The 27,521-nt window shown below is 34.2% G+C and overlaps 1 protein-coding gene across 3 annotated transcripts in view; it reads right to left on the bottom strand.

Annotated features, from left to right (window-relative positions):
* The window catches only part of LOC118189491 (retinol dehydrogenase 12-like), a 56,823-nt gene extending 29,966 nt beyond the window's left edge, over positions 1 to 26,857 (bottom strand). The window contains exons 1-2 of one of the 3 annotated variants that reach the window (XM_035360097.2): positions 26,726 to 26,857; positions 141 to 284 (exon numbers count right to left, since the gene is read on the bottom strand). In XM_035360097.2, coding sequence (XP_035215988.1) covers positions 141 to 284; positions 26,726 to 26,729 — 148 coding nt within the window. In that variant the 5' untranslated portion in view covers positions 26,730 to 26,857. Of the gene's footprint in view, positions 1 to 140; positions 285 to 608; positions 768 to 21,081; positions 21,240 to 26,725 lie in introns of those variants that run through there. The other 2 variants (XM_035360095.2, XM_035360096.2) reach the window with 2 other exon arrangements.
* Between the last annotated feature and the right edge of the window lie 664 nt (positions 26,858 to 27,521).

Genomic DNA, 27,521 nt, shown 5'->3' with positions numbered 1-27,521 from the left:
AATTTAAGCATGAGTTGTATTCTACATCTCACGTATCCTAAAAAAATACTGATGCAAATAATTAATTGCACAACCTGCGTTACTGTTAAATTTTTCATAAGAACCAAAGCGTTAATATATAAATTTCCATAATTTAATACCTCTTCCAGCCAGATCAAGAGCAGTCTCTTTACCAATTCCAGTATTGCCACCTGTGATAAGAACTGTCTTCCCATGCAGTAATGCAGTACTTCGACATTTTCGGCTAAAAACGAATCCTCGCAAATAAATGAGAAACCCTGCGGCTAAATAAAAGAGGAATGAAATGTAAAATTAATTTACATAAATATAATGGCAACAATTATTACCAAAGAAAAAGAAAATAATATCCTAGTATGATCTTTCCGGAATTTAGAGAAATTTAATGCAATGATTCTAACATCGCTTGCAAAAGCTAAATAAATGACATGCGTTTACTCATTCGGCATGAATGAGATAATTTATCTTGATAAATAGATTATGAAAGATTATTTTTAATATTTCATTCTACACATACAGTAATGTTTTCACAATGTTATATCATTCCAAAAGTGTTTAAAGATATTAAGGAAAAGAAAAGTAAGCATTACAACAAATTTCCCAAATAAAGAGAACAATTGCAGCTCCGACAAAAGCAGACGACAATAATTTCCAAAACATCGAGAGCGATGCCACTACCTAGGTAAAAGGAGTTGAAACACCCACCGTATTCTGTAAATGAAAAGCGTTATCAACACAGCGAAGAATCTAAACAGATACTAGTGCGGTTGTTCTCAACCTTTTTCTGCTCCAAGCATCCCTTTCCCATTCACCATTGCTAGAAAATCATTTTCCTCCTCCTTCCCAAAACTTGAAAACTAAAATTAAATAAATTTAATTTGTGAATATATGTAACTACTTTTGTTCTTATCAAACTTTTCTATACTTTGTTTAATTTATGAAATACGTGAAAAAAATCTTCTAAATCTAGATAAACGTAGACATTTATTTTCAGGTTGTAAACAATAAAAGCGTGGGGACCCATGATTCATTTAAAAAGATAGTAGCTTATACATAAGGCAATAAAATACTAAATAGAAAATTTAGAAAACTAATGACTTGTGCATTTAACAACATAATTAAATTAATAGATTTAGTTATTTAGACGCCCTGCGCTTTTATTTATAGCAATATAAAATAATAGATGAATTCTGTATTTAGAATTATTTAATCTATTATTCTCACTAAACGATATGCTAAATTTAGTAGATTAATTACCATATTTAGTAGATTAATTACCATATCTATTTTAAATAAAAGATTATGAAGACTTTCTTTAATTATTTTTTATTTTCTATTTTTCAGAATTATACGTTATTTGTGATAAAATATTTAGTCATTATTAAAATATAAGCCAAAAATTATAAAAAAATTGTGAAATAATAAAAAATAACTGAAAGTCATTCAGAGAATGAAGGAGTAAAGATATCTAAAATAACAGCCAGATCAAGAGATCACGCTGCCAGTTTTCTTTTCGTGCAGTAGAGGAGAGAATTTGTGATTACCCTCGATAGTTCATCTCTGAAAACCAGTAATAAAGCATCGACTCATCGCACATTACCGATTGATTTTCCTACCAGCTAGCAAGTAGCATGTCTCTTTAACATAGGTTAGCTTCGTTGACGTCTGCTATACACTGTTGGCAATGTATTATAAGATTGGCAACTAAGGACGCTATGGGATAGGAGAAGGAAATTAACAAGTTAATTTTTCAAAATAAATTTCTACATTTTATAAATGGAGCCCTTTGATTTTTAAGAAAGAAAGAATCTATACAGACTTGATGATTGACTACCTCAATAAGCTAAACAAAAATTTTTGCTTAATGCCGAAACAAATCATACTGCAAACTGCGCTAAAATCTTAAACTGTGAAATTTTTCCAAAAGATTATTTTTCCAGACTCTACACAACACATCTATTCATCCTGTTCAGTCTACTAAATATATAATAGATTCTTCATATCATATTTCTCCAGGGCAACTTTTAAATGTAGGACTATTTCTTTCTTCATTTTAAATGCCTTCAATTTTACGTCACTTGTTTCCGTATAAACATTACAGCAGTGGCTAGCTCTCGGTATTGTAGAGGGTCAGATCAACGGTTCGAACCCATGCGAAGTCATTTTTATATTTTCCATCTCCCGCTCGCATATAAGCATTCTTTACCGCGCCACGCACATAGGGCAAAATCCCTCCTCGTGATTAGATATTGTTGGTTATTTAAGATTGGCATATATATAACATTCTCAAAAGAATCATCCACTTCTAACAAAAATACATTATGGCAATATACAAAAAGAAAACTTTATTAAAGAAAATCAGACATAAGAAATCTTACCACATTCTACCAAACCATAATAATGAAAAAACTCTCTCTTCCAGATACATTTTTAACTCATTCTTTTTACAATTTAATATCAATGTTGCCAAAATATTAAAACTTAAAATTATGCTTTATAAACAAATACTATCAGATATGGCTTCAGATGACATAATTTCCTCTACTCTTAGGAACGTCTTGACTTAGCTTGGGCTCGAGAGTACACCTACATACCGTTTGTTTACATTTTGATAGCAGTTTCGAAAGGATTACTATGTGCGTTTTTTTATGAGATTACACTTCTTACATCACTGTAGTGTGGTAAATTTAATATAAAAAATGTAGTGATTTTTCCCCCTAGAGAGAAAAAGTATTATTTCTTCTTGTGCTAACTCTGTAAATGTGTACTAATATTAAGTGCACAGATTTTTAATAAATGTATTCTTAATTTAAAACCTTTCATATTAAGGTGTGATTATTAATTAATTATTTCATGTTCATTATATATATCCATTCTCTGCTGATGCAATCTGGGAAAGCAAGAGACAAGTTAGTTTTCGGAAATAGCTAAAACAATGTTGGCAGCTAAAATTACGCAGGTTCACAATATTTGTAATCAGTCTGAAAAAGTAAAATTTATTTTTGAAGTTAGACTAATATAGATTTTGAACACAGAAATAGAAATACTTTTTTTTTGTACCTTTGCATAAAAAATAGTATTTGTCAGAGAAAGAAGTTTTTTTATACACGTGTATTAAATTCAGCCACAGTAATGAATGCACTTTTTTTCTTTCATTTAAGGCAACAGATATATTAGAATGACATGGACATTAATATGGAAATAACATAATATTTATAAAAGAAATATTTTCTGCAATGTGAAAGAAACAGAATGCAACAAAATTGCAATAATAATAATACACTCACTAGCACACTATGCCTTTGCAGTTGGATCGAGATCGTCGTGCTTCGTTTTTTGCACTGAACTCATTCAGCTATTTATGTAATCCAAGCACTTTAGATTGCTTCTGATATTAAGAGCATCTTTGAGAGATTTTATAATTTTATTATTCCATGAAACAGGAAGCCATCAGCAGGACGCTGCAGCTACATTTTTTCGTTTCAAAGAAAATAAACGCTTATTTTCACGCTTCCTTGTTATTTAACGTTATTTAACCATGGTGTTATTTAACGAAAACAAAACCGTAAGAACCCCGCCTAAAGGTCATTACACCCAGAGAAAATGAAATCATCTGAAAGTATGTCCAATTACAAGTACGAAATTTTCCCTATGCGCGTGGCGCGGTACAGAATGCTTATATGCCTCCCGATCATAAAAATTATTTTTGCATTATCTAGCTTCTGTTCTCCATTTTCATGTTCACAATTATCAATCTCTTTCTCGCTGCTATTTTTGATGCTCTGCAGTATGTCATGTTCAGTAGAAATTCCTGAGGTCGCAGCATAGTTATCTATAAAAAAATCTTCTGCTTGTTCTTTATTTCTTAATTGCCTTTGATTTTTCAACTGCAATCACATATTATTCAATTTCTCCTGCCCATCGTCGGCCGTCATTCACACTATTTATTATCAGTAACATCAATCTTAGTGATGAAGCCACCTTTTTTTCACACACTATTTTATTCTCGAGTGTCAAGATGTAGAAACATCTTTTTACTCGGCTTCTGATAAAGATCGGGTGGGGGGAGAAAGAGAAGGGTGAAAGGAGTGTTGGAGGCGGATGAAAGAGAGTGAGGTTCTCATTAGCAGCGGCGAAAAAAGGGGGGGTGTCAAGTTCAGTGTCGTTATAAGAAGTAATTGCGAACAGTTTTTTCAGTGACATCATAATTTCATAGTTTTGCAAGTTCAGATATGCTGTTATGTAAATAATTACACATAAAAGCTGATTGTCAATTCTCATTAATGTCTTCTTTAAAATTCTGTTGTGATAATGCATTTTGACACCTTTTTATCACCCCTTGATCCATAAACTACAGTTTCGCAGTAGTATTTGGAGGTAAGAAGAAACCTTAACATTTTCATACTTATCTTTGGATATCTTAAGCATTGCAATTATCTATCACCATTGTACAAACGAGTATTCATTTCAATTTTTTAGCCACTTTTTAAACATATCTGAGGTCATCCAGGAGTTCTTGTTGAAATTATAATATATTTTCAGTGATTTAATACTTGTGGGGTTTTTCCTTTCCCAACCACATTTGTTCAACGCCTCGATTTTATCTCGCGCGTGCGCGATAAGAATTTCATCTCTGCGCGACTGCGAAAAAGAACTCTTCCCTTCTGTTTTTAAAAGTTCGTGTACACATTTAATTAATATTATTCTAACGCTATGTAGATATCTTGATTTATTAAAAGAATTTATTTTTATAAATGGGTGTTTAGCAGTTACCTAGACCCCAAACTGGTGACTACGGCATTTAGAGGAACCCGTTTTTAATCGTTCGAACATGTATGTTAACGACAATACTATCGTTTCAACGCAAGCATTTGAAATCAACAGAATCTCAGTTAAAGTGCCGTCGTTTTGGAAAGATAAACCAAGCATTTGGTTCGCCAGATAGAAAGTCAATTTTTTAACAGTGGGATAACTGTTAAAAAATTGACTTTTTAACGGTGATATAATTAGCGATTTTTAGTCAGCGATTTTTAACAGTGATATAATTGATCCTCTTCCAGTTACTGATGCTTATGACACTCTTAAAAAAGATTAAGTGAAGTTTTTGCTGACGCTGAAGAACAAAAATTTTTTAAACTTTTGAGAGACATCGATTTAGACGACAAATGACCATCTGTTTTGCTCCAACAAAGGCAAGAAATAGTGAGGCACCTCGTCGGAACTGAATTACTAAAATCTTTGTGGCTTCAACACCTTCTAGCCCAGATGGAAGCCATACTGGTCGCTTCTGATATCGAACTTAAAAAATTAGCAGCTATGGCTGAGATATATTTTAAGTAATTATGACATTATTATTAATTTGAAATCCGAAAAATTGATTGAGCATGATTGACGCTGAGTCAGATGGCAAAATATCCCGGGATACTGTACCAAAAATTAATTTTACAACCGTTATATGTATTAAATGATTTACTTTAAAAATATAATTCTCTGTTTCAATAAGAATACGCTTGGTATTACACACGTAATCGAAACAAAAGGTTCCCCAGTAGCAGCTGAGGCTAGGCGCCTAGCGCTTGAGAAATTGGCTGCTGCAAAAGCCGAGTTCCCTTATTTAGTGAGTGATTGAGTGCACCGCTATGATTGAGTGCACCACGGACATGAACCAAACGGAATTATATACCATCACGGCGGGGAAGACTCCAAAGTAAACAAGGTTGAATAAGTGCAAAAGAGCATTTGTAGCCATTCTAAGAGCTGCAGCAATACATAGTAAAAAGGCCTGATGGGTCTTGGAGACCTTGCGGAAGCTACCGTAAACTAAATTCCATCACTATTCCAGGTAATTATCTGATTAGGCATCTGCATGAATTTACATTCAATTTCAGCAATAAAACTGTTTCTCAACATTAGACCTCAAGAAAGCATATGACCAGGTACCAATGAATAAAAAGGACATACCAAAAAACGGCAATAGTCCTTTTGGATCATTTGTGTTTAACTATATGGCATTTGGTTTACGCAATGCTGCGCAAACCACGCAAAGATTACTGGATCAAATTCTGTCAGATTTAAATTTTTGTTTCGTATATATATATATATATATATATATATATATATATATGTACATATATTAAAAATATATATATATATATATGTACATATATTAATAATATGTAATGATTTCAAATGCGTAGATGAAAGCTGTGGACCTCCCAACAGCTTACGATACTGCGTAGATGACCGAGAAGACCGTAGTGGCTTGAAGGTGGTAGAGTGGAAAGCATGATGACGCAATTTAGCACAACATATCTTGAAAAATCACAATCTATATTTTTTCATGCATATCAAATAATCCTTTTTCAGACAAAATATTTCTTAATAATATTTGAATATAATAACTCCCATTTTGAAGTACGACGTCATCTTAAGCAAGTAAGCGGCAGCAGCATGGATGAAAAGCGTCTTACCAGCAGGAGAGCTAACGCGGAAAAGGGCAGAGTATCACAGAACTTCAGAGGAAGAAGGGTGGGAGTCGGAAAAGTTTCGTTTCAGAGTTCTGGTTTACAATTATTTGATTGGACAAAACGTTACATAAGATAGAAAAGTGTGGAACCTGTGAGAAGAAATGAATTTAGGGGCAGATTACCAAATTTAGAATGTTAATTTTGAGGTCGTCAATTATTTTTTTGAAACAGCTATCATATTTTGTTATATCTTACACACACACACACACATATATATATATATATATATATATATATGTCATAATAAAAGCAAAGGAAAAGACGGAACACTGTAGATGCGTGATTAGAATTGAAGAAGATTTTGATTGCGTAGTATGCTAGTAATGCTAACTTGGTAAGTCGCTAAAGAACTTGGCAGTCGAGGCAGTTTTAATTCCATTTTTATTTGCAACTGATATTTGTGGCCACAATCACTTGGCACTCTAGTCGTGCCTTTCCACAGAAGATTTACATTTTTGATATTGTTGAGATAGAAAGCAAGCCAGTGAAATTACATCTTAGCACAGTAGAGAGCAAAAGCTGAAGTGCGTAGTTCTGAAAGATGGAAGCACGCGAAGAGAAAAGTTTTGGTTTACAAGGACAGTTTCTTAATTATTTAGTTTTCTTAATTATTACGTCATCAGAGTTGCGCGGGCCATAGAGTGATCTAGAAATGACGCAATGCAGAGAAGTTATTACGATTTTAGAATAGAGAGGAAGAATTAATGTTTTTAGTTATATTATAATTCTGATTCATATAATTTTATCTTACATATATATATATATATATATATATATATATATATATGCTGTTTTGATTACTTCCTCATCTCTCGATGAACATATACTTCATATCGAGGAAGTTCTTAAGAGATTAAGAAGTCATAATTTGACTGTTAACCTTAATAAACGCACATTTGCTGCAGAACGCGTAAAAGATTTAGGTCACATTATCGATAAAAATGGAATCATTCCTATATCAGAAAAAAATTAAAGTTATCCAAGATTTTCCCAAACCCAAAACTATTAATGAACTCAGACGCTTTTTGAAAATTCTTAATTTATATAGGAGATTTTTAAATCATTTTGCAGAAGTTCAACTTCCTTTAAATGGTATGTTGGGAAGTTGTAAGAAACATAACAGAACACCCTTGAATTGGTCAACAGACACTGAAACAGCCTTTGAGTCATGTAAACAGCTTCTAACACAGGCTACAAGTTTAGTCCATCCAGATCCAAAACAGAAAATTGCTCTCATGTGCGACGCATCAGACAAACCCAAAGGCGCTTGCGTCCAACAGCTTAATGCACAAACATGGTAACCATTAGGATTTTTCTCCAGAAAATTGAGTGATGCGGAACAATAGCACAGTACGTGTGACAGAGTGCTGTTAGCAATATTTGACGGTATTAAATACTTCAGATATATACTTGAAGGTACGAACTTTACAGTATTCATAGATCATAAACCACTCACAAAAGCACTTTTCCAAAAGTATTACAAGCTCTCGCCTCGACAAATTAATCAATTTAATTTCCATAGGTCAGTTTGCTGCTGATATTCAACATGTGAGCGGAGCAGAAAATGGACCATGCTCTTTCTCGCATCGAAATGGTTGCTAATGTCATTCCTATTAACTATGACTCTATGTCGCAAGCCCACGAGAGTGACACTGTACTCCAATCTTTTTTAGGTAAAGTCCATCTTTTTGTTCCAAACAGTCGTAGAAAACTTGTCTTTTCAGCTCTGCATAATCTTTGCCATCCTGGACCTAAAGCAACGCTGAAGTTAATTAGTGACCGATTTGTCTGGCCCGGAATGAAAAAGGATGTCATGAACTTGGATAAAACTTGCATACATTCTCAAAAAAGTGTCTCGTCATGTACACTCTCCTTTAACTACTTTCATAGTTCTAGATGAATGTTTTCTTATATGAATATCGATTTGATTGGACTTCTTCCTTCATCTCAAGGAATGCCGTACTATTTGACATGCACTGACAGATATACTCGCTGGCCCGAAGCGTATCCATTGAAAGATGCACAGGCAGAGACCATCGCCACTGCTCTTTATGCAGGCTGGATCTCAAGACTCGGCGTGCCTGTACAGATCACCGCTGATCGTGGTAGTCAGTTTCGAAGTAAACTCTTTCGAGAACCAGCTAAAATCTTTGGTATTCGCCTTTCTCATACAACCGCGTACCACTCAAAAGCCAATGGCATCGCTGAAAGATGGAACAGATCGCTTAAACAGTCCATAATGTGTCAGACATCACATCTGTACACTGGACTATTGCATTACGTTCAGTTCTTTTAGGACTTCGGACCGCTTTTAAAAAGGAACTTAACTGATCTCCCGCCGAACTGGTGTATGGTCAAACTTTACGTCTTCCAGAACAATTCTTTATGCCTCCCGGCAGCAGCAATCTGACAATGACTTCCTACAAAAATTAAATGACCATATAGAACACCTTCGACGGACTGCTACTACAAATACTCCAAAAACACATCTTTGTATACAAAGATAAATGTTCTCATGTTTTTCTGCATGTAGGAAGCATTAAAACCCTCGTTGGACACACCCCACACTGGTCCTTACACTGTGCTTCAACATAGTGATAAAACTTTTACCAACTCTAAAAAAGGACATAATATCACTGTGTGTATCGACAGAGTAAAATTTGCTTATTTGGGTGCCAGACGATGTATCTGAACCTCCTAGTTTAATTGATGTTGATTAGGCCTCATCACAGCAACAAGCCTGTCCAGTAAATGAACAATCACCTGAAAAAAGGGCTTCTGCGGAAGCAAATCACCTAACTCGTTCAGGACGTTGTGTTCACTTTCCAAAACGATTTGAGCAATACTAATTTTTTTTTCTCTTTTTCAGATATTTAGCGCAGTTTTTTTCAGAAAGAGAGATGGTGAGGGGTTTTGCCTTCCCTCCCACACATTTGTTCAACGCCTCTATTTCTCCTTCTAGCGCATGCGCGATAACAATCTCATCTCTGCGCGATTGTAAAAAAGAACTCTTCCCTTCTGTTTCTAAAAGTTCGTGTACACACTTTATTCATGGCTAAAATTAATGTTATTCTAACGCTATGTAGATATTTTGATTTATTAAAAGAATTCATTTTTTAAAAATGGGTGCTTAGCTGTTACATAAACTCCAAATACTTCCAAAATATCTTGGATGTTTACTCTTTCCTACAAGTACAGATTTCAGTTTTTTATTTCCTTCCATATGCCATATCTGCACATAATACTGCAATAACTTTGCTGTGCTTGCCTCCAATACATTAATCCTTTTTTTTTCATATTAATGTTCTCTGCGGTAAACCTTGATAAAACTTTAATAATATTCGAAAATTGATTTCGTCAGCGATCATAGGAATGTACAAGCTCAAAGATATCATGAAGATATGAAGATATCTTTGGGCATGAAGATATCTTTGGGCTTGTACATTCCTATGATTATTTTTGGTTTTCGATCTTTCCATATGACACAGTCACCTTCATTAATATCTTTGCTTCTGTCACATATGATTTTGTTAACTACTCCACACCTTTATTGCTTGAATTTTTCATATTTATTTTGGCAAATTTTCTCCAGAATTTTCAGGATTGTTGACAATTAATTTAGCAAAATACCGAATTTTATGGCAATGTTTTTCTTATTTACACCTTTACCTACTTCTTCGAGAATAGTTTTTTTTTTTAATGTTAGACATTTTTGTTTTGGCATTTCCATCATTTAATACACAACTAACTTTGTAAAGAGTATGTAGTATAAAATCCAGAAACTGAAGAAATAAAAAAAATGCTGCTGTCTCTTAACCTCCCCCCCGGGGGTTGACTCAGGAGAATTCCTGGGAAGTACTGGCTAGGATCTGTACCTAGGCAGCCTCAACTACGGGGGTATATAATTTGACTTCACAGGACTAGAATCCGAGTTCATTCTTAGGTTGATTCAGACTTGGACCGTACTGGTACTGTCGTGTCTGTTCCTCTGGCTGTGGTGGAGCTATATCGTATGTAGATTTGACCTTATCGACGGGGGTTAGGCCCTCAGAGTCCCTGTGACAGGGACTGACAGAGAAAGGCAAGGCACCAAGAACGAATTTATTCGACGCTGAGGGAGTGGTGCCCGAGGCAAAGATATCACAACGACCCATTTTTGTAAAGTTCCAACGTTTTCGTCCTTGCTGAGGCTATGTATAAAGCCGGGCAGGGACTGTGGGGTCCATTCAGCACAGTCTTTAATCAACAGAAGATCCCACATAAAGAAGCTAACGCTATTTTTCAAATATTTCAAGATCCTAAAGTGTTTAATATTTATTCAAGAAATGAACAATATCGCAGAAAAAATTAAGAATTCGAAATCTAGCACAGAAAAATTAGCCATAGCATTCGAAGCAGTGAAGATTACTCTTAAATTCGCAGAAAATGGAAATTAAGCTAAGAAGTATTTTAAATTGAAGTTCACTGACGCTCTCAATAAATGGCGACACCCTAGCTCCGAGGTTAACCCTAACTCTTGATTTTCAGCACGCTTCTCTCCGATGCCAAAGGAGGGCGTCACTTTCTCCAAATAGAAGCGAAATGCTTCTGGAGGTATTTTCAAAATCAAGCACCCTATTTTAGGAGAGTAGCTGCATTGGTAAAAAACCTCTTCAGGTCTGAATACCAGTCTTAGGATATGGATACAGATACGGAGTCTTCGCCGCTGTTTGAGGGGTCTCTGAAGTTTGGAAATCTCAACACCGATAAGGCTTATATCAGGACGGGGATCCTTTTCTAGGGTTCTGTCCTGTCTTAACCTTAAACTGGCTTACGAAACTGTATTGCTTAGAGAATTATTAAAAATACGGTGATTAAATGTTTTGTCATTCGAAAACATCCCTCACGCAGAATGGAATCCTTCATGCCTCATGTAGAATGGAACATGACAACAGATCCATCGTAATTTTCTTTCGGACCAAAGTTGCACGCACATACATGCTGCACGCAAACGAATAAATAATTTTAAAGTAGGAAGAAAAATCTTAAAGAATTATGCATTCAAAAAAAACTTCCTTAAACAGAGAGCATACTTCAATATTTGGAATTTTTTATACAGGCAAATTCCCATCTGGGGCAGAATCTCAAGGAAACTTCGCTAAATTGAGGAATTTGTAGTCGCCACATAGAATTTTTACGAAGTGCGGTAAGATAGCTTCCCCGCAAAGCAAGTTTTAAAATGCATTATAAGGAAGGGTTGCCACAATTGGCGAGAAATCGCCCATTTGGCGATATACCATGGACGGAGGGAGAACATTCTGGAACGAATTCTTACCGGTTTAGCCCAGAATGTTCTCGAACACCAGTCAAAAGCTATATAAACATTGCTGGTACGCGGAGAGTTAGTTACGAGTTAGTTGGTGTCCCGTCTAGCGAGTCAGTCCCTGCGGAGTTGATCGAGTTGACAGCCGGGCAGCGAGTCTGAGTGGGTCATCGAGTGCATCGAAAGAGTCTCTTAGTGTATCGCGGTTAGTACATCGTCGAGAGAGGGTATTAGTTCCGGGAACGACTGAACCGAAGAGTCGGGAGCTGTGTTCTGTGTGTCGTCGAGTGCTACGCGAGTTGTAGCGTGGAGAGTCTCGAGAGTACGTGGAGTTCCGAGAACGACCAAGCAGAGTCGGGTGCTGAACTCTGGTGCTTTGCAGTGAAGCTGTCTCCACCGTTATTGTCTGACAGTGTTAAGGCTATGTCGCTGATTGTTCCAGCGCGTTTATAGTAGATCTTCGACGACTGTAAAAGTGTTTTGGAGCTTCCTGATTAATATTGGTAAATAAAGTGTGTTTCGATACTTCATTAAGAAGTGTGACCATTATTCACTCTAAATCTGCATGAACCCGTGAAGGAAAAAAACGTAGCAATATGTTTATGCAGATTCTTCATTATTTAATTTCTTTAAATATAATACAAGGCTCTAATATTTGGTGGCAATAATTTAAAAAGTAATTGGCCGTTTATAGTGAATCAACGCAAAATGCCAAAACGAAATCAATAGCTTTTTTGGGTAAATTGCTCCTTTGGGCTAAAAATGGAAAATTTAAAAGAGAGAGAAAGAAAAAAAAAATCTGTTCGACGTTCCTAAAAGAACATGGGTTGATAAAAGTAATCGGAAATCAAACTGATTCTAATACTATTGAAATTAAAATTGAAACATTGTAAAAAGAGTAAAATACATTCTAAAATGGGTAAAATTGCTACAAAATTTCATAAACATTATAAGGTATCATTTAAGTTATTTTATGCTGAGATTCTTTCCTATCGATCTTATTTCCGTTTTCCTGCCAGAGAGGTAGAAAGGAGAGACTATTTAAAGGAAAGTTTTAGAGGGCAAAATCAGAGCGTGTTCTACCTGCTTGAAGGCCGCGTTACTAAATTTGATTCTTTTGCGATTGGTATACTGCGGCGTTGAATTATTCTCACCTTTTAGGCTTATTACGCCCACCTTGCGACCTTCAGAGCCACCCTGCGTGTTGTTCATATTGTGAGAGCCGTTAGGATAACTTACTTTCATTAGTTTTAGTTTATCCCTTAGCTTTTGATTTACGTCAAAACTATTGGCTTCTGCAAGCACGAGTTGGTGCCATCTGCTAAATTTTATTTGAATTAATAAAAGGGTACTTAACACCCTTTCCCTGTTTCTAAGGTACTTACGAGGCATAGCGATAGTTCGCCACTTATATTGTAGAGTTGGGTCTATGCTCCCCAAGAAGACCAAATTGGAAAATATTATAAAAGATCTTTTAAATTATTTATAATAATTCAAAAGCAAAATTTGAAACAGCAAAAGAGATTTCATTTTCTATAATAATTCTGAAAATTACGCATGCATTTTGATAAGTAACGATATTTTGAAGCAGCACAATAAATTCTTGCTAACTATTAATATAAGCTTCGCTTGTCTAATAAGCGTGACTAATTACGTTTCATGTAATATTACATTCTGCAAATGTGGCTGGTCGCCTTAGAGAGATTCATTTCATAGAGGCAACCTTCCTAAGACGACCACCTCTAAAACATAAACGTTTTTCTGAGAACATGAGTATATATTGATATTGAGCAACACCTCTCTAAGGCGACCGCTTGCAAAGATGCGTTTTTATTTGGGGATGGTCGCCTTAGAAAGACCTCGTTGTGTGAGGTGTATATGATTACTGTTATTATTTCCGATAAAAGTTTTTTAAAAATCAAATAAATAAGCATATTTAATAAATAAGCTTTCTCTAAAACGACCACCTGCATTTCCAAGTTACTCTGATGGTCTTAAAGACTTCATTCTATTAATTTTATTGTTTACAAGAAATCTATTAACGTCAGATAGAAAATTAGCATAAACCTATATAAACCAACAAAAGATTTATTATTATATTGATACCAGTAAGGAAACCATTAAAAGTCATTATAAACCAATACAAACCAGTAGAAAGTTCTAACATTGATGTTGGCTGTATGGGTGTCAATACCAGTAAAAAAAAACCCCCACAGAGATCAACAGAAACCGGTAAAAGTCAATAGAAAACCCATAAAATCTTATGGGCACCCATTAAAAGTTTGACTGCTTTCTATGGGGCATTTTAAAGCAGGGATCTTTATAAAAGAAAAAGCAGAATTCTAGGTTATCGGCAGATATCTGAGATTACAGTTATCCTGCAGATCGCTTAATCATTTTATAACAAATAAAATTAAGCTTGTTTTTAGTTTATTCATATGTTTCTAATTTTAATTTCAACATTTCTATTTTTTGTTCAAATAGATGTGAATTGTGTGCTTAGATATATGAATAAAATTTCATTACTCAACTTTATCTAAAAGAATGCATTTTGTACTTTTTTGCTTATTTACCTTCCCCCCCCCCTCTGCCCGAAATGGTATGGTAATGATTGTAATCTTGCTGAAAGATATGGGAAAAAAAAAAAAAAAAAAAAAAAAAGCGGTTCTGTCACTTATACCTAAGAAACTGTATATGATCTAATTATTATTATTATCTAATTATTGAAATTTTTCCATTATTTTTTCTTATAATTTCGGATATTTAGAAATATAATTCAAATTAACTTGTAGACACATTAGGATTTTTGGAAGCAAAAGAAATGAAAAATTTGCAAAGCCTCCTCCGAGAATCGAACCGCGGATCTCTCAATTATGTATTACTTGACAGTTTATTGATTTTCCTTCATAGATGCTTACTACATGACACTCCTATTACCTATTAATCTACATGACTACTTACTAAATACCATTAGAAAAACTGTACACAACACTTATACCAATTAAACAAAATGTTTTTCGAGAAATGAAGAATTAAAAAGCATAATATAAACGAAAGACATGCTAAAAGCACGAAGCCATAGCAGATATAATGAAAACTTTTCAAACTAAAAAATGTTAACAGTGTATTAACATGTAAGGTTTTGGCTAATTTAAATAAAATATTAAATGATAAAAAAACTCAAGCAATTTTTCTTTATTCAAACTCTTGATTTGTATAAATGTTATTTATATTGTTGCGTTATTTTTCTTCTGTACGTATGGGGTTTTTGTTGATTTGGAGTGAATAACGACGACACTTGATGAAGTATCAAAAAGTGGCCAGTATTATTCAAGACATCTCCAATAACACGTTTACAGTCTTCGTAGAACTACTATAGACATGCTGTAACGATCAGCCACACAGCCTTTCAGGCAATTGGGCTATAACGGTGAAGACAGCTTTCACGGCAAAGCACCAGAGTACAGCTCCCGACTCTGCTCGGTCGTTCTCGGAACTCTACGTACTCTCCAGACTCTCCACGCTACAACTCGCAAATGACTGGACGATACACTAGAGTACAGCTCCCGACTTGGTTCAGTCGTTCTCGGAGCTCAACATACTCTAAGATAAAACTCGAAGATGCACTAACTCGCGATACACTAAGAGACTCTCTCAATGCACTCGCCGACCAACTTGGCACTGGACTACGAGACACTCGCTCACTGACTCTTAACTGACTAGTCTAGTCACTCAATGACTGACTATCATCTCGATGGACTCTCACTGACTAACTTACTCTGCGTACCAGCAGGGTTTATGTAGCTTTTGGCTTGTGTTCGAGCATATTCTGGGCTAAACCAGTAAGAATTCGTTCCAGAAGGTTCCCCACCCGTCTATGACATATAGCCAATTTTGTCGCCAAATTGACAATTTCTCGCCAAATGTGGCAACCCTACCTTCCCGCGTCATTTTCTGGCAGCCCTAAAACCTGTTTTGCGGAGAAGCTATCTTACCGCGCCTGGATATTCCGTAACAATATATTTCAAAATAGCAGGCAAGTAATTCAGATTCCTTATAAATTAATTATAAATTAAATATTAAAATTTCGTGCGCAAAATTTCTTTTGTAATCACTTCAGATACTAGTAGTACATATCCTATACTATAGGACACATGACAAATCTTTCACAATGTCATTATGTCGAATTTATCATGTTTCCTATAGTATGGGATAAGTACTATTCATTATACACATTTCTTCCCTTAGTAAGACACATTCGAAATCTGATGCTAAACTTTAGTTCATTTTAATATAATGATTTTAATAATGATTAAAAAAGATTAAAACAGTATAAAAACGGAGTAATTTTTAAACATTTTTTTACAGCCTCAAAATAAAAATATGTTAAATGAGATTAGAAAAATGAAAATAATGCAAATTTTGTAAAAGAACCAGGAATATAATCAATCCCCCCTCAAAAAAACGAGGGTACATACGCCTTCCCTGGTAGGAGGGGCATAACACCCGATAAAATTTTAAAAGTGAAAATATTTTAAAAGAATCAAGAGAGCAAGTATTTACCTCCTGAAAATATATAAAATAAAAGATTTATTTAACACTTTACAAAATAAAATAGGTACTCAAACATATCCCGTACACATACCTTAGAGGAAAATCATAGTACACATATCTTCGTCTTAGAGCTCGAACTTAGAGCTCGAAAAAATGAAAAATATATAAGGCTATTCCATTATTAAAGTATTTATCTTTTTTCTTACCTGGGAATATAAATAAACTATCATTATACCTTCCATTTCCAGTATCACCGTCGAAAATCTTTTTTAATGTATTTTATAAGAAAATATTATCTAGACTTTTTTTCCTAATTTTCTAATTTTATATTTTCTGGAATATCTTAATTTCTTTAAATCATGAAAGCAACTATAAATTAATCATATAAGTTCAAAATATTTATAGTTTTCGCGCAATTCAATTAATTCTTGACAAAATCTAGCTCTTTCATATATTGTTCCACCTATATCACTATCAAAAGAAATTTCATTATTAAAACAAATTACTTTTTTAAGCATACGAAGGTCTTCTATTTATGAGAAAACATTTTTGTAAGATACTTAAGACCGATTTGACAAAATCTGACGTTCAGGCAACTGATGATATTCAAAAATATATCTCCAATAAAACTTATCTTGAAATTTTTGTGTAAATTCTTAGGATAATATGCGATATTTAGAAATTCATTTCAATCAGCCTTTTCTTGGAATTTTTCTATAAATTCTTCTGATAATTTCTGACCTAAAGAAACACATCCCCAATCAACCTTATCTTGAAATTTTTCCCTAATTTTTTCTTATAATTTCGGATATTTAGAAATATAATTCAAATTAACTTGTGGACACATTAGGATTTTTGGAAGCGAAAGAAATGAAAAATTTGCAAAGCCTCCTCCGGGAATCGAACCGCGGATCTCTCAGTTACGCGCTGAGCGTGCAGACCACCACACCACGAAGGCATGCGAAGAAGGCGAGAGAAATATTTCATATACACCTCCTTTTAAAGGGCGACGGGGGTTTTTAGGGAATCCAATCGCCAAATCCTGGGTGAGGAGAATCATCACCAATCACCCTTTTATTTTGGGCGCCACTGTAGAGACATTAGGATTTTTTGAAGCAGGAGTCATGAAAAATGAGCAATGCCCTCGCCGGGACTCGAACCATGGACCTCTGGAATTGGCGCACAGCATGCAGACCACCACACCACGAAAGCATGCCAAGAAGGCGGGAGAAATACCTTATATAAACCTCCTTTTAAACGGCGACTGGAGGTTTTAGGAGACCCAACCGCCAAATCCTGGGTGAGGAGAATCATCATCCAAACACCCTTTTAGTTCGGGCGCCACTGTAGAGATATTAGGTACTTTTGGAAAGCATTCAAGATGAAAAGTTAGCAACGCCTTCGCCGAGAATCGAACCGTGGACCTCTGAAATACACACCCAGCGTGCAGACCGCCACACCACAAAGGCATATCAAAAAGGTGGGAGAAATGCCTTATATACATCCTCTTTTAAAGGGCGACTGGGGCTTTAGGGGTCCCAATCGCCAAACACTGGGTGAGGAGAATGATCATTTAACACCCTTTTAGTTCGGGCGCCACTTTAGAGACATTAGGATTTTTTTGAAGGCAAAGAGATGAAAAATTAGCAACGCCTTCGACGGGAATCGAACCGCGGATCTCAGGAATACGCGCCCCATGGAGATAAGAAAGGATGGAGTGGCCAGCTCGACACTAAGTGAAGCACTGCTCCGAAGCTCTTCGGTCACCAGATGGGGTGTTTTTTGTTTCATTCAGAAAGAAGCTCCCTTGACAGCGCTTCGATAGTATTTCGACACGCGACAATTCCATACAAATCGAAAAATGGGACATTTCCTCATAAAAGAAACATTCATTGTGTGATGGATAATAGTAATTTGTATAGTTTAGTAAAATTTACGCAAATATCACATATTAGCTACTTTTCGATAATTAACAACAGCGTTTTGGGTTATGAATTTGTTTTATAAAGTTCTAATCTGTTGAACTACAAAAATATAGGTTTTAGGGAAAATGTTACGCTTAAAGGTACGCTCTTAGTGCTTAAAGAATGAAAAATACCTTACGGTACTTTTAAAATTGAGTATATCTTTCGATAATCTTGATAGAGTATTCGCTAGTTTTATTTTAGATTCCAAACGCCAAAATGTTTTAAATATTTTTTTTTTTTTCTGTCATCTACATATTATTGTGACATGTACTTTTTAAAAAGTTTTAGAGGCTTTATAGTTGCTCACTTTAAACTTATCTTTTTTTATATAACTTAATCACTTTGGGTTTATACGTTTTACTTACTTTAGGTTAATTAAAAAATAAAATTACCACCAAATACTGCAATCCTCGTCCAAAATTAATAAATATGCACACCAGATATGCCAATAAGCTGACTTTTCCTTGATTTGTAACCACACATTTGTGTAAAATTATGTACAGTTTTACACAAACTTATGGAACAGAAGACGAATTTGCGAATTCTGCGAAAGTACCATGTGCGGTCAAGATGATATGACCTATGTGAACGTGCCATATCATCAAGACAGCTTATGTCTCTTGATGATGAAATTTGAAAATAGGGTAATCGATGGAGGTGAAAACATTTGTGTATCCTGCTAAAGGAGGACCGATCATGAATGGTCATCTTATTGATTCCAGATTGTTAAATGTTTCCCACGCAAGTCTTTTATGAGTTTATATTTATTATATTATCAGTGAATTATTAAACTGTGTAATATCGCTAAAAGAGACATTGAGTGCTCTACTAAAATATATTTGCTTGAAGATTTGAATTTGATAATGAATGTATCTTAAAACGTGTTTTAAATCAAATGTTTGAAACTTGATGGCTAAATATAAGTATAAAATTATGCATGTTAAAATATTTGTAATTAAGCACATAGATGAGGTTAAGTTTTTATTAAATAGAGTAAGGCATGCAAAGGCTATCTGCCTAAAGGGAGAGATGCCATCGTGGAGGAAGTTTGAAGAAAAACTTACTTTTGAGTGGGTATTAAAATATTGCGTATAATTTTCATTCAAATTATATTTATACATATTTCTTATGTCAAACTTTCGGGTATATGTTAAATTAGTGTAAATTACTTTACTCGAAAAATATAGTGAATGCACAGAAATTAGATTTGCAAATGCCGGAAATGAAAAATATGAAATATGTATGGGTATTGATGCATATGCTTGCAAAAAACATGTATCTGCCTTTAACAAAATACGTAAATACTTATTAAATTATTTATAAATGTATTTGAAATGAAGGATTTATTCCTTCATAAACAATAGCATACATTGAAATCTGGTTGACAAATACGTTATAAAACTATTTAACCAAGAATTGTTCGTACTGGAAAGCAATCTGTTAAAAGGTATTGTAAAGCAAATTCTATGAGACGCGTACTTAAGTAATAAAGAAGAGTTTTAGATTATGTTTTGTTGAAATTAAGGGTACAAAAATCTGATAAGTATAATTAAAAGAATTATTCCTCTTACATTTTATAATAACTCAGTTACAAGTTTTAAATAATATTTTTAAAAAACTTTTTTTTATTGCCTTTCAGAGATATTCAGAGAAAGTTAAGTACTATTTAACGTATTTCGCAATTAAAATAAAAGGTGTTCTAATTTGAAATGGACCAAATAGAGCATTAATTATAAATCGACTTGGAGTTTTCGATTTAAACATGCCTCAGAAGCTAAAAAATCATGTCATATTTGAGAAAGTATTTTAGGAAGAAGCTTTATAAATAGAATAGAAATAATGCATAAGTTTAATACTAATAATACAATAAACTTTGATATTGATTTTTTTTAATCATTAACCGAATAAAATTGAATTACCTTAATTTTTTTTTTTCTATAATTAAAGAAAATTTGTGAAAATATTTCATCCAAATTAAACCGTTCTAAGCAAACTGTTCTGTGAAAAGTATAGCATTTAATTCCGTTCAGAATGAAATATTGTTTAAAAATGTATTCTTTCATATACTTAGGGCTCTGGAATATTGTAGAAAAAGAAAATATATGCATTTATACGTATATTTACGACGAAATTACAAAATATTTCTTTCCGATCGTGTCAAAACCCATTGATCCCCCCTTAATAGCAAGTCACTGAATGTTTTGGTCTCCACGACAGGTGCTGCACTGATTCGAAGCAGTGCATGGGGAAAATCAGTTAGGGCCTCCCCTCTTACTTCCTACCTCTGTGAAGCAATCAAAGAGAAAAAGCCGGAATGGCAGATCGCAAAGGAATCGTGATCCACCACCATAATGCGAGGTCTCCGACAGTAACGTTTAAGTAAAACGTTTTGGTCACCACGCAGGGATCGCCAGTGCTTCAAAGTAGTAACCGGTTAGAGCCACTCCATCTAAGGGAGTCATAAAAGGGGTCGTGCATTCGTCATATATTCTCCCCTTTCAAAGAACTCGTACAGCTGGCCACATCGTGAGAAATAACTTTTAGGAACTAGGGAATGTATAGTAAGGTTCTGATATTATAGGATAAAAATATATAGTATTAAAAAATCCGTTTTTAAATATGACTGATAAACAAGGTTTATTTCATTATTTGTTTCATCAATCCTGAATTACAAAATTACATTAAAGTCTAGTTTTTTAATCAATTTACTCACCCAACGGGCAACAGGTTCCGTTCTGATCGTCAATCATAATCTCTATTTCTTCCGAAAGTTCTTCATCTGTTTTCTTCTCACTTTCCATTTGGTTCCTGTTGTCATTCACAACAACAACGTTTCATCCGATGTAACTGCATGTAACTATTTACTGACCGAACTAACTGACCTGACCTTCTCTGCGGAACTATAGGTGATTTCACATAGAATATCCAATAAAAACCAGTTCTTTCCCTCCCCCTCCCCTTAGTGGTGTTGTTTACGGTCACCCGAAACTCTGAAGGAATTTTTTTCACTGTTCTTTTCTTTTCTAATCTGACACGTAAAACTCACGTGGAGAAAATGGATATTGAATTACAAAATATTCTACTTGCACTTGAAGTGAAGAAGAAAGAAGGAATTCCTTGATATTTAATTTCATTTTGAATTATGAATTGTTTCACAACTTGAAACAAGGAAGCGTAATTAGTTCAGTTCAATAAATTTAAAACCAATGTCTATATAAGAGTAGCGCAAAAGTTATTTTCCGATTTTAAAATGCTACGCTGTTAGTGTGCAACAAATCATTTTAAAATGTTATTACTAATGTTTCTCAATTGTATTTCAGCTTAAAGTACACCTGAAGATTGGAATACAACTAATTAGTGACTCTTCACACTTCACTCGATATTTAATAGGTTATGCTGCATTTATAAGCCTTTTGCCTCATTTCAGTATTATTTATTACGTGCTCCGCCATTAGGCACTACACAGAAAGAAACTGATGCCCTACAAACGTCTTTATAAGGGAAACTGACTCGTATTCACATTCTTTTGCATCGGGTCGACTTACTGATAATGATCATTACGCAGGGGCGTAGCTAGAGGGGGGCAAGGGGAGGCATCTGTGCCTAGGCGCAGAATCCAAGGGGAGCCAAACTGATTTTACGATATTTTAGAATTAAATGTTTTCCATCCTTGGCAAGCAGTAGGGGGCGCGAAATCTTCAGTTGTCCCTGGGCGCTGAAAACGCGCTATACGACTCTGTCATTATGCTTGTAGAATTGGTCGGAGATCTCGACTCTACTTCTCCAGTTGTTCAAAGCCACTAAGCATCATCCCGTAAACCTAAGGATGGAAATGTAACAGCATGGGCAGACAATACATTTAGGAATGCTCTTACTCTCAAATGTATATGAGAAAGCGTAAACATAGCCAATTCTATTTCTAACATTCTGGATTAAGTCACTTCCTGCAAACAAACACTGACAATGCCACTTTTAGGTTCTTTCTTCGTTTTCTCATTTTTTTAGTCCAAAGGGATTTGAGCCCCGAAGGACTATTACTTTCGATTTGGCATTTTGCGTCGGACTCCAATAAATGTCCGTTCACTTTTCAAACTGTTGCCACAAAATGTTAGAGTCCTGCATTATATTTGAAGAAATTAAATAATGAAAAATCTGCATAAATGTATGTATATTTCTCTCATTGTGACAAAACAACGGTATCTAGAGCCATCCAATTTTGAATGAAGTAATCCTACTGCTAATATGGGTATCTGAAATCCCAAATTTGAAATTTGGAATTTGTTTTATTATCGATTTCATATTTTGTAAAACTTTAACAAATTTCCGAGTAACAAACTCAAGGATTTCAAAGCGAGCAATGGCAACACTGTAAGGGAGAAAAATACCTTTTTATCTCCAGCGCGACGAACTGTCTATCGGAAATTCTAAAGATACGCTCATTTTAAAATTATTTGCGACATTGCTATTGAACTAAATTTTATGGCTTAAGTGCAAAGAACATGATATTTAATAAATAAAGGACAACACACAACACGTTAAAAAAACGCCCCTTTGGATGTAATTTAAAATCTGAAACTTTCCATATTTTATTTATTTATTTATTTATTTTTTATTCCAAAGGGGCGCTAGACCCAAAGGGCTATTAGTTTCAAAACGGCAGTTTGCGTCTTTTCACTTTCTCTGTTGGTTCTCTTTTCAAACTGTTGCCACCAAATATTATTGCCATGCATTATATTTAAAGAAACTAAATAATGAAGAATCTGTATGAACGCATGAATGTTTCTCGCACTGTGACAAAATAACGGTATTTAGAGCTATCAAATTTTGAATAACGTAGTCCTCCAACCGAACATGGGCACTTGGAAGCTCGAGTTGTGAATTTCCAGTTGTTTTATTATCTACTTCAAATTTTGTAAAACTTTAACGAATTTTTGATTAAGAAACTCAACGATTTCAAAGCGAGCAATGGCAACACTGTACGGAGAAAAGCGCAAGACTGTGTATCGGAAATTCTAAAGATATCACTTTAAAATTATTTTGCGATATTGCTATTAAATTGAATTTTATGGTTTAAGCGCGAAGAACATGATATTTAATAAATAAACGTAACACAAAAACTTGAAAAAACAAGAACTTGAAAAAGCGCCCCTTTGGACGTAATTTAAAACATGAAAGCATTCTTTTTTTCAAAAAAAAAAAAAAAAAAAAGATCTGTGCAATTAATTTACCAGTATTTATTACTGTGTAAAATACAGTAAGTTCCACTAGTGTAATTTTGTGTTGTACTGTTTAATGTGTGAATTAATTAATGTAATTCATTATATTCTCTCAGCAATGCTTCTTTTTCATTTTTAGGCCAACAGAGGTCATTAATCTCGAAAAGGAATTTTCCGTCGGTTCACTATACACAGCGTAACACTTTTGAAATTGTTGCCACCGAATATTACAGACCAGCATTATTTTTTAATAAATTAAATTAATGAATAATCTATACGTATGTATGTTTGTTCTTTGCACTGTCAAAAAACGACGGTACCTACAGACACCTAATGTTTCATATATGAAGTTCTCTACCCGAAACTATGCACCTGAAAGCCCGAATTTTGAATTTCGAATTTTTTTTTCATCATTAGCACAACAGGGCAATTGCTTAGAAGGCTTATTAATTCGTTTAGGCATTTTGCGTTGGTTCACTATAAACGGCTTTTCCCTTTTCAAACTGCTGCCACCAAATATTAGAGCTCTCCATTATATTTAAAGAATTAAATAGTGAAGAATATACATGAATGTATCTCGCACTGTGAAAAAACAACGGGACCTAGAGACATCAAATTTTGAATAACATAGTCCTCCAATCGAATATGGGCATCTGGAAACCCGAATTTGGAATTTGTTTTATTATCTACTTCATGTTTTCTAAATCTTTAAGGAATTTTTGATTAACAACTCAGATTATTTCAAAGTGAACAATGGCAACACTTTACGAGAGAAAAATTACTTCCATGGCGCGAGACTGTTTATCGGAAATTCTAAAGATATGAGGTTATTAAATTATTTTGTGATATTGTTATTGAACTGACTTTTATGTTCTAAATGCGAAGAAGATTATATTTGATAAATAAAGGTAACACACAATACGTTAAAAAAAGTCCTTTTGGGCATAATATAAAATATGAAAGCTTTCAGATTTTTTTTAAATTTCATATTTTGTAAAACTTTAATAAATTTTCGATTAACAAACTCAACGATTTGAAAGCAAGAAGTAGCAATACTGCATACGGAGTAAAATACTTTTATCACCAGCGTGCGAGACTGTCCGTCAGAAATTCTAAAGATATACTGTTTTTAAAAATTTTGTGATGTTCCTGTTGAATTGAACAAAAACTTTCACTTCCCAGCACTGAAATTTTTTTCGAAAATTTCTCTATGTTATTGTTTATATGTTGTCGCGACTGTAAATATAATTTTTAAGACAATTGTAAGAATTATGTTAATTTTATTAACAGTTAAATTTTAAGTTAAAGTTCCTTTTCTGTCAAATTCTTAACTTCAACTTACTACTTCCGGGCAGAACGCAGTTTTGGAATTTGCTGAATATTTAATGAGGAGGAGCGGTATTTAAACCACGAAGTTACTTGGAGAGAATCAGAGTTTCTGATTTACGCGCGTCTGCCCAAACAAAGCCGACACTTGGGCTTGAACTTAAGATACTAAGAATTAAACTAAAACTAATATTAACTAAAGAAATATAGCCGAAGCTATCAAGATTCAAATCGAGTTGGCCCCTTAACTTAATATTTGACAACGAAGCTTAGCAAGGGCCTGAGTACGGCCGGAGTGTAATAACAACTTTGAAAGAGAATGGCCAAAAGGGCAGACGCGCGTAAATCAGAAACTCTGATTCTCTCCAAGTAACTTCGTGGTTTAAATACCGCTCCTCCTCATTAAATATTCAGCAAATTCCAAAACTACGTCCTGGCCGGAAGTAGTAAGTTAAGAATTTGACAGGAAAGGAACATAAAATTTAACTGTTAATAAAATTAACATAATTCTTACACAATATTTAATCCAATAATTAACGATAAAAAGTCTGTAGTCGCCTTTTTTGAACAATCAGTGTTCCACTAGTAGAATAGTGAATAAGATAAATAAGTTTGACCAGAATTTAAATCCTGGTTGACGGACTGATCGCATATCAGCTTTTATAACTTTCCTCATGTGTAACATGAATACCAGCTAGGTTTCCTAAGAAAATTCTGCATGAAGACATTCCTCTCCTCCGGCAGATAGCCCTAGTTCACTTTTCTACAATTAATGATCCGTCTGAACACCCGATACTAGTATATAGTACTTTTAAGAGGATTAAAGAAAGGTTTGGTTTGGTTTATTTAATTATGGCAAAGCACACTAGGGTTATCTGCCTAAGGGGATGGATGCCTTCGTGGAGGGCTTTCTAAGGGAAACTGGTTCGTATACACGTTACACAAGGGGAAAACAACGAAAACGCCCATGCAGCCAGCCCGTTCGCGGGATTCGAACCTCGGACCGAACTACCAGTGTTCAGCAACTTTACCACTCGGCCGCTGGTTGGTTTGAGGATTAAAGGCGAAGAAAGTGAATAAAAAAAATTCACAGATAATATGCCTGCACCTGATACACTGATGCTATGCCAAGATTTTTTTTTTTTTTCCTTTTGGTGTTTTCCGTAGACAGATTTGTTTATGCTAATTACTTGTAATGATAATTTTTCCACTTTTCCGCAATAAACTTCCTCAACTTTTTTATTTAGACAAAGAAAGATTATTCCTCCCTCTGTTTTAATAGGAGGTTGATTGTACAGAGATTTAATAGAGTTGTACAGAGATTTAATAATTTAAAAACGCTGCAACATTATTTCCATTTTGTAACTTGAACTAGTATTTGTTGCATTCAATGCAGGAAATTTAAACGATATTTTAGAAACTAGTAAAAAAAATATAGTCTTCTTGCATGAAAGAAACACAATAAGGTTTTAATACTTTGTAAATTAATTTGTAATATTATTAATAATTAATATTATTAGTAATTTTAACAAAGCATATTTCACGAAAATTAATGCCGTATTTTATGTATATTAGCTTATGACTTACAGGTGCAGCAAGCAAGATGAAACAAATTTAATATACTGTTTCTCGACTTATTATATAAATCAAAACAGTAAACAGCAAAATAAAGAAAAAGGATAAACTTTTAAGCGTTTATTAAATTCGGTTAGTGTTAGATTAGTGTAGGGCGCATCTGAATTTTGAATTTGTAGCATTTTTGACGCATAAGTTTTTAAGACGGAAATGAGAAAAATAAGATAAAGAATTACATACCCATTAAAATGGAGTTATGTAGCAGTTGATGAAATATTCAAAGCTGCTGAAGATTGAGTTTCGGATCCTCCAAACTCCATTTATTCACTCAAACTTGACACATTGCCTCAGAAATAAAAATGCTGAATTCCTAATTGAGTTAGGCTCGCTGCCAGGATTTCCAGAGCTGCGCACGGAGTCAACTACTCTTATTCTTTTATTTTTCCTATCTTTATATATTTATCGGTAATTTAATAAATAATTGCAATATTCACTTCAGATTTTCATTCAAACTGTATTTAAAGAAACTAAGCTTCCCAACAACTCTGTTTCTCTTTTATTTGTCTAATTTCTTTTTCCTTATTTCTAAAGTACAATAAACAAAAACTCAGGTTAAGATTTGATAAACTCTCTTTTTTTTTTCATGGCGTCTGTACGTACGTATGTATGTATATATCTTGCATAACTCAAAAACGAGTAGCCTCAGAACGTTGAAATTTTATTTATAAGACAACTATAGGGTGTAGTTGTGCATATCCCATTTAGGTGGCAATCGGCCGCAACAAAAGTAAATACCCACTCTGTTACTCGGCTCCGAGAGCTCTTTTTACTTACGAAGTAAAAAGAAAGTATTGTAATCGCGAAAAGTTTCAGGCAGCACATTTCAACGAAAATACCCATTTTGATCGCTATCGAATGCAATTTAACGATGTTTTTGCGTGATATCTGTACGTAAGGACAGAATAAAATACTCTTTTCCTTCAAAAAAATTATAAAACTGCTTTAAAATTAATTCTGAAGAGAATTTTTCGTAGCG

This window comes from Stegodyphus dumicola, chromosome 4 (assembly GCF_044657685.1).
Source record: "Stegodyphus dumicola isolate Sdum_Otavi_A_Nest chromosome 4, ASM4465768v1".
Classification (NCBI taxonomy): domain Eukaryota; kingdom Metazoa; phylum Arthropoda; class Arachnida; order Araneae; family Eresidae; genus Stegodyphus; species Stegodyphus dumicola.
The sequence above is the reverse complement of the archived record's forward strand: the minus strand, read 5'-3'. Positions and strand labels throughout refer to the sequence as shown.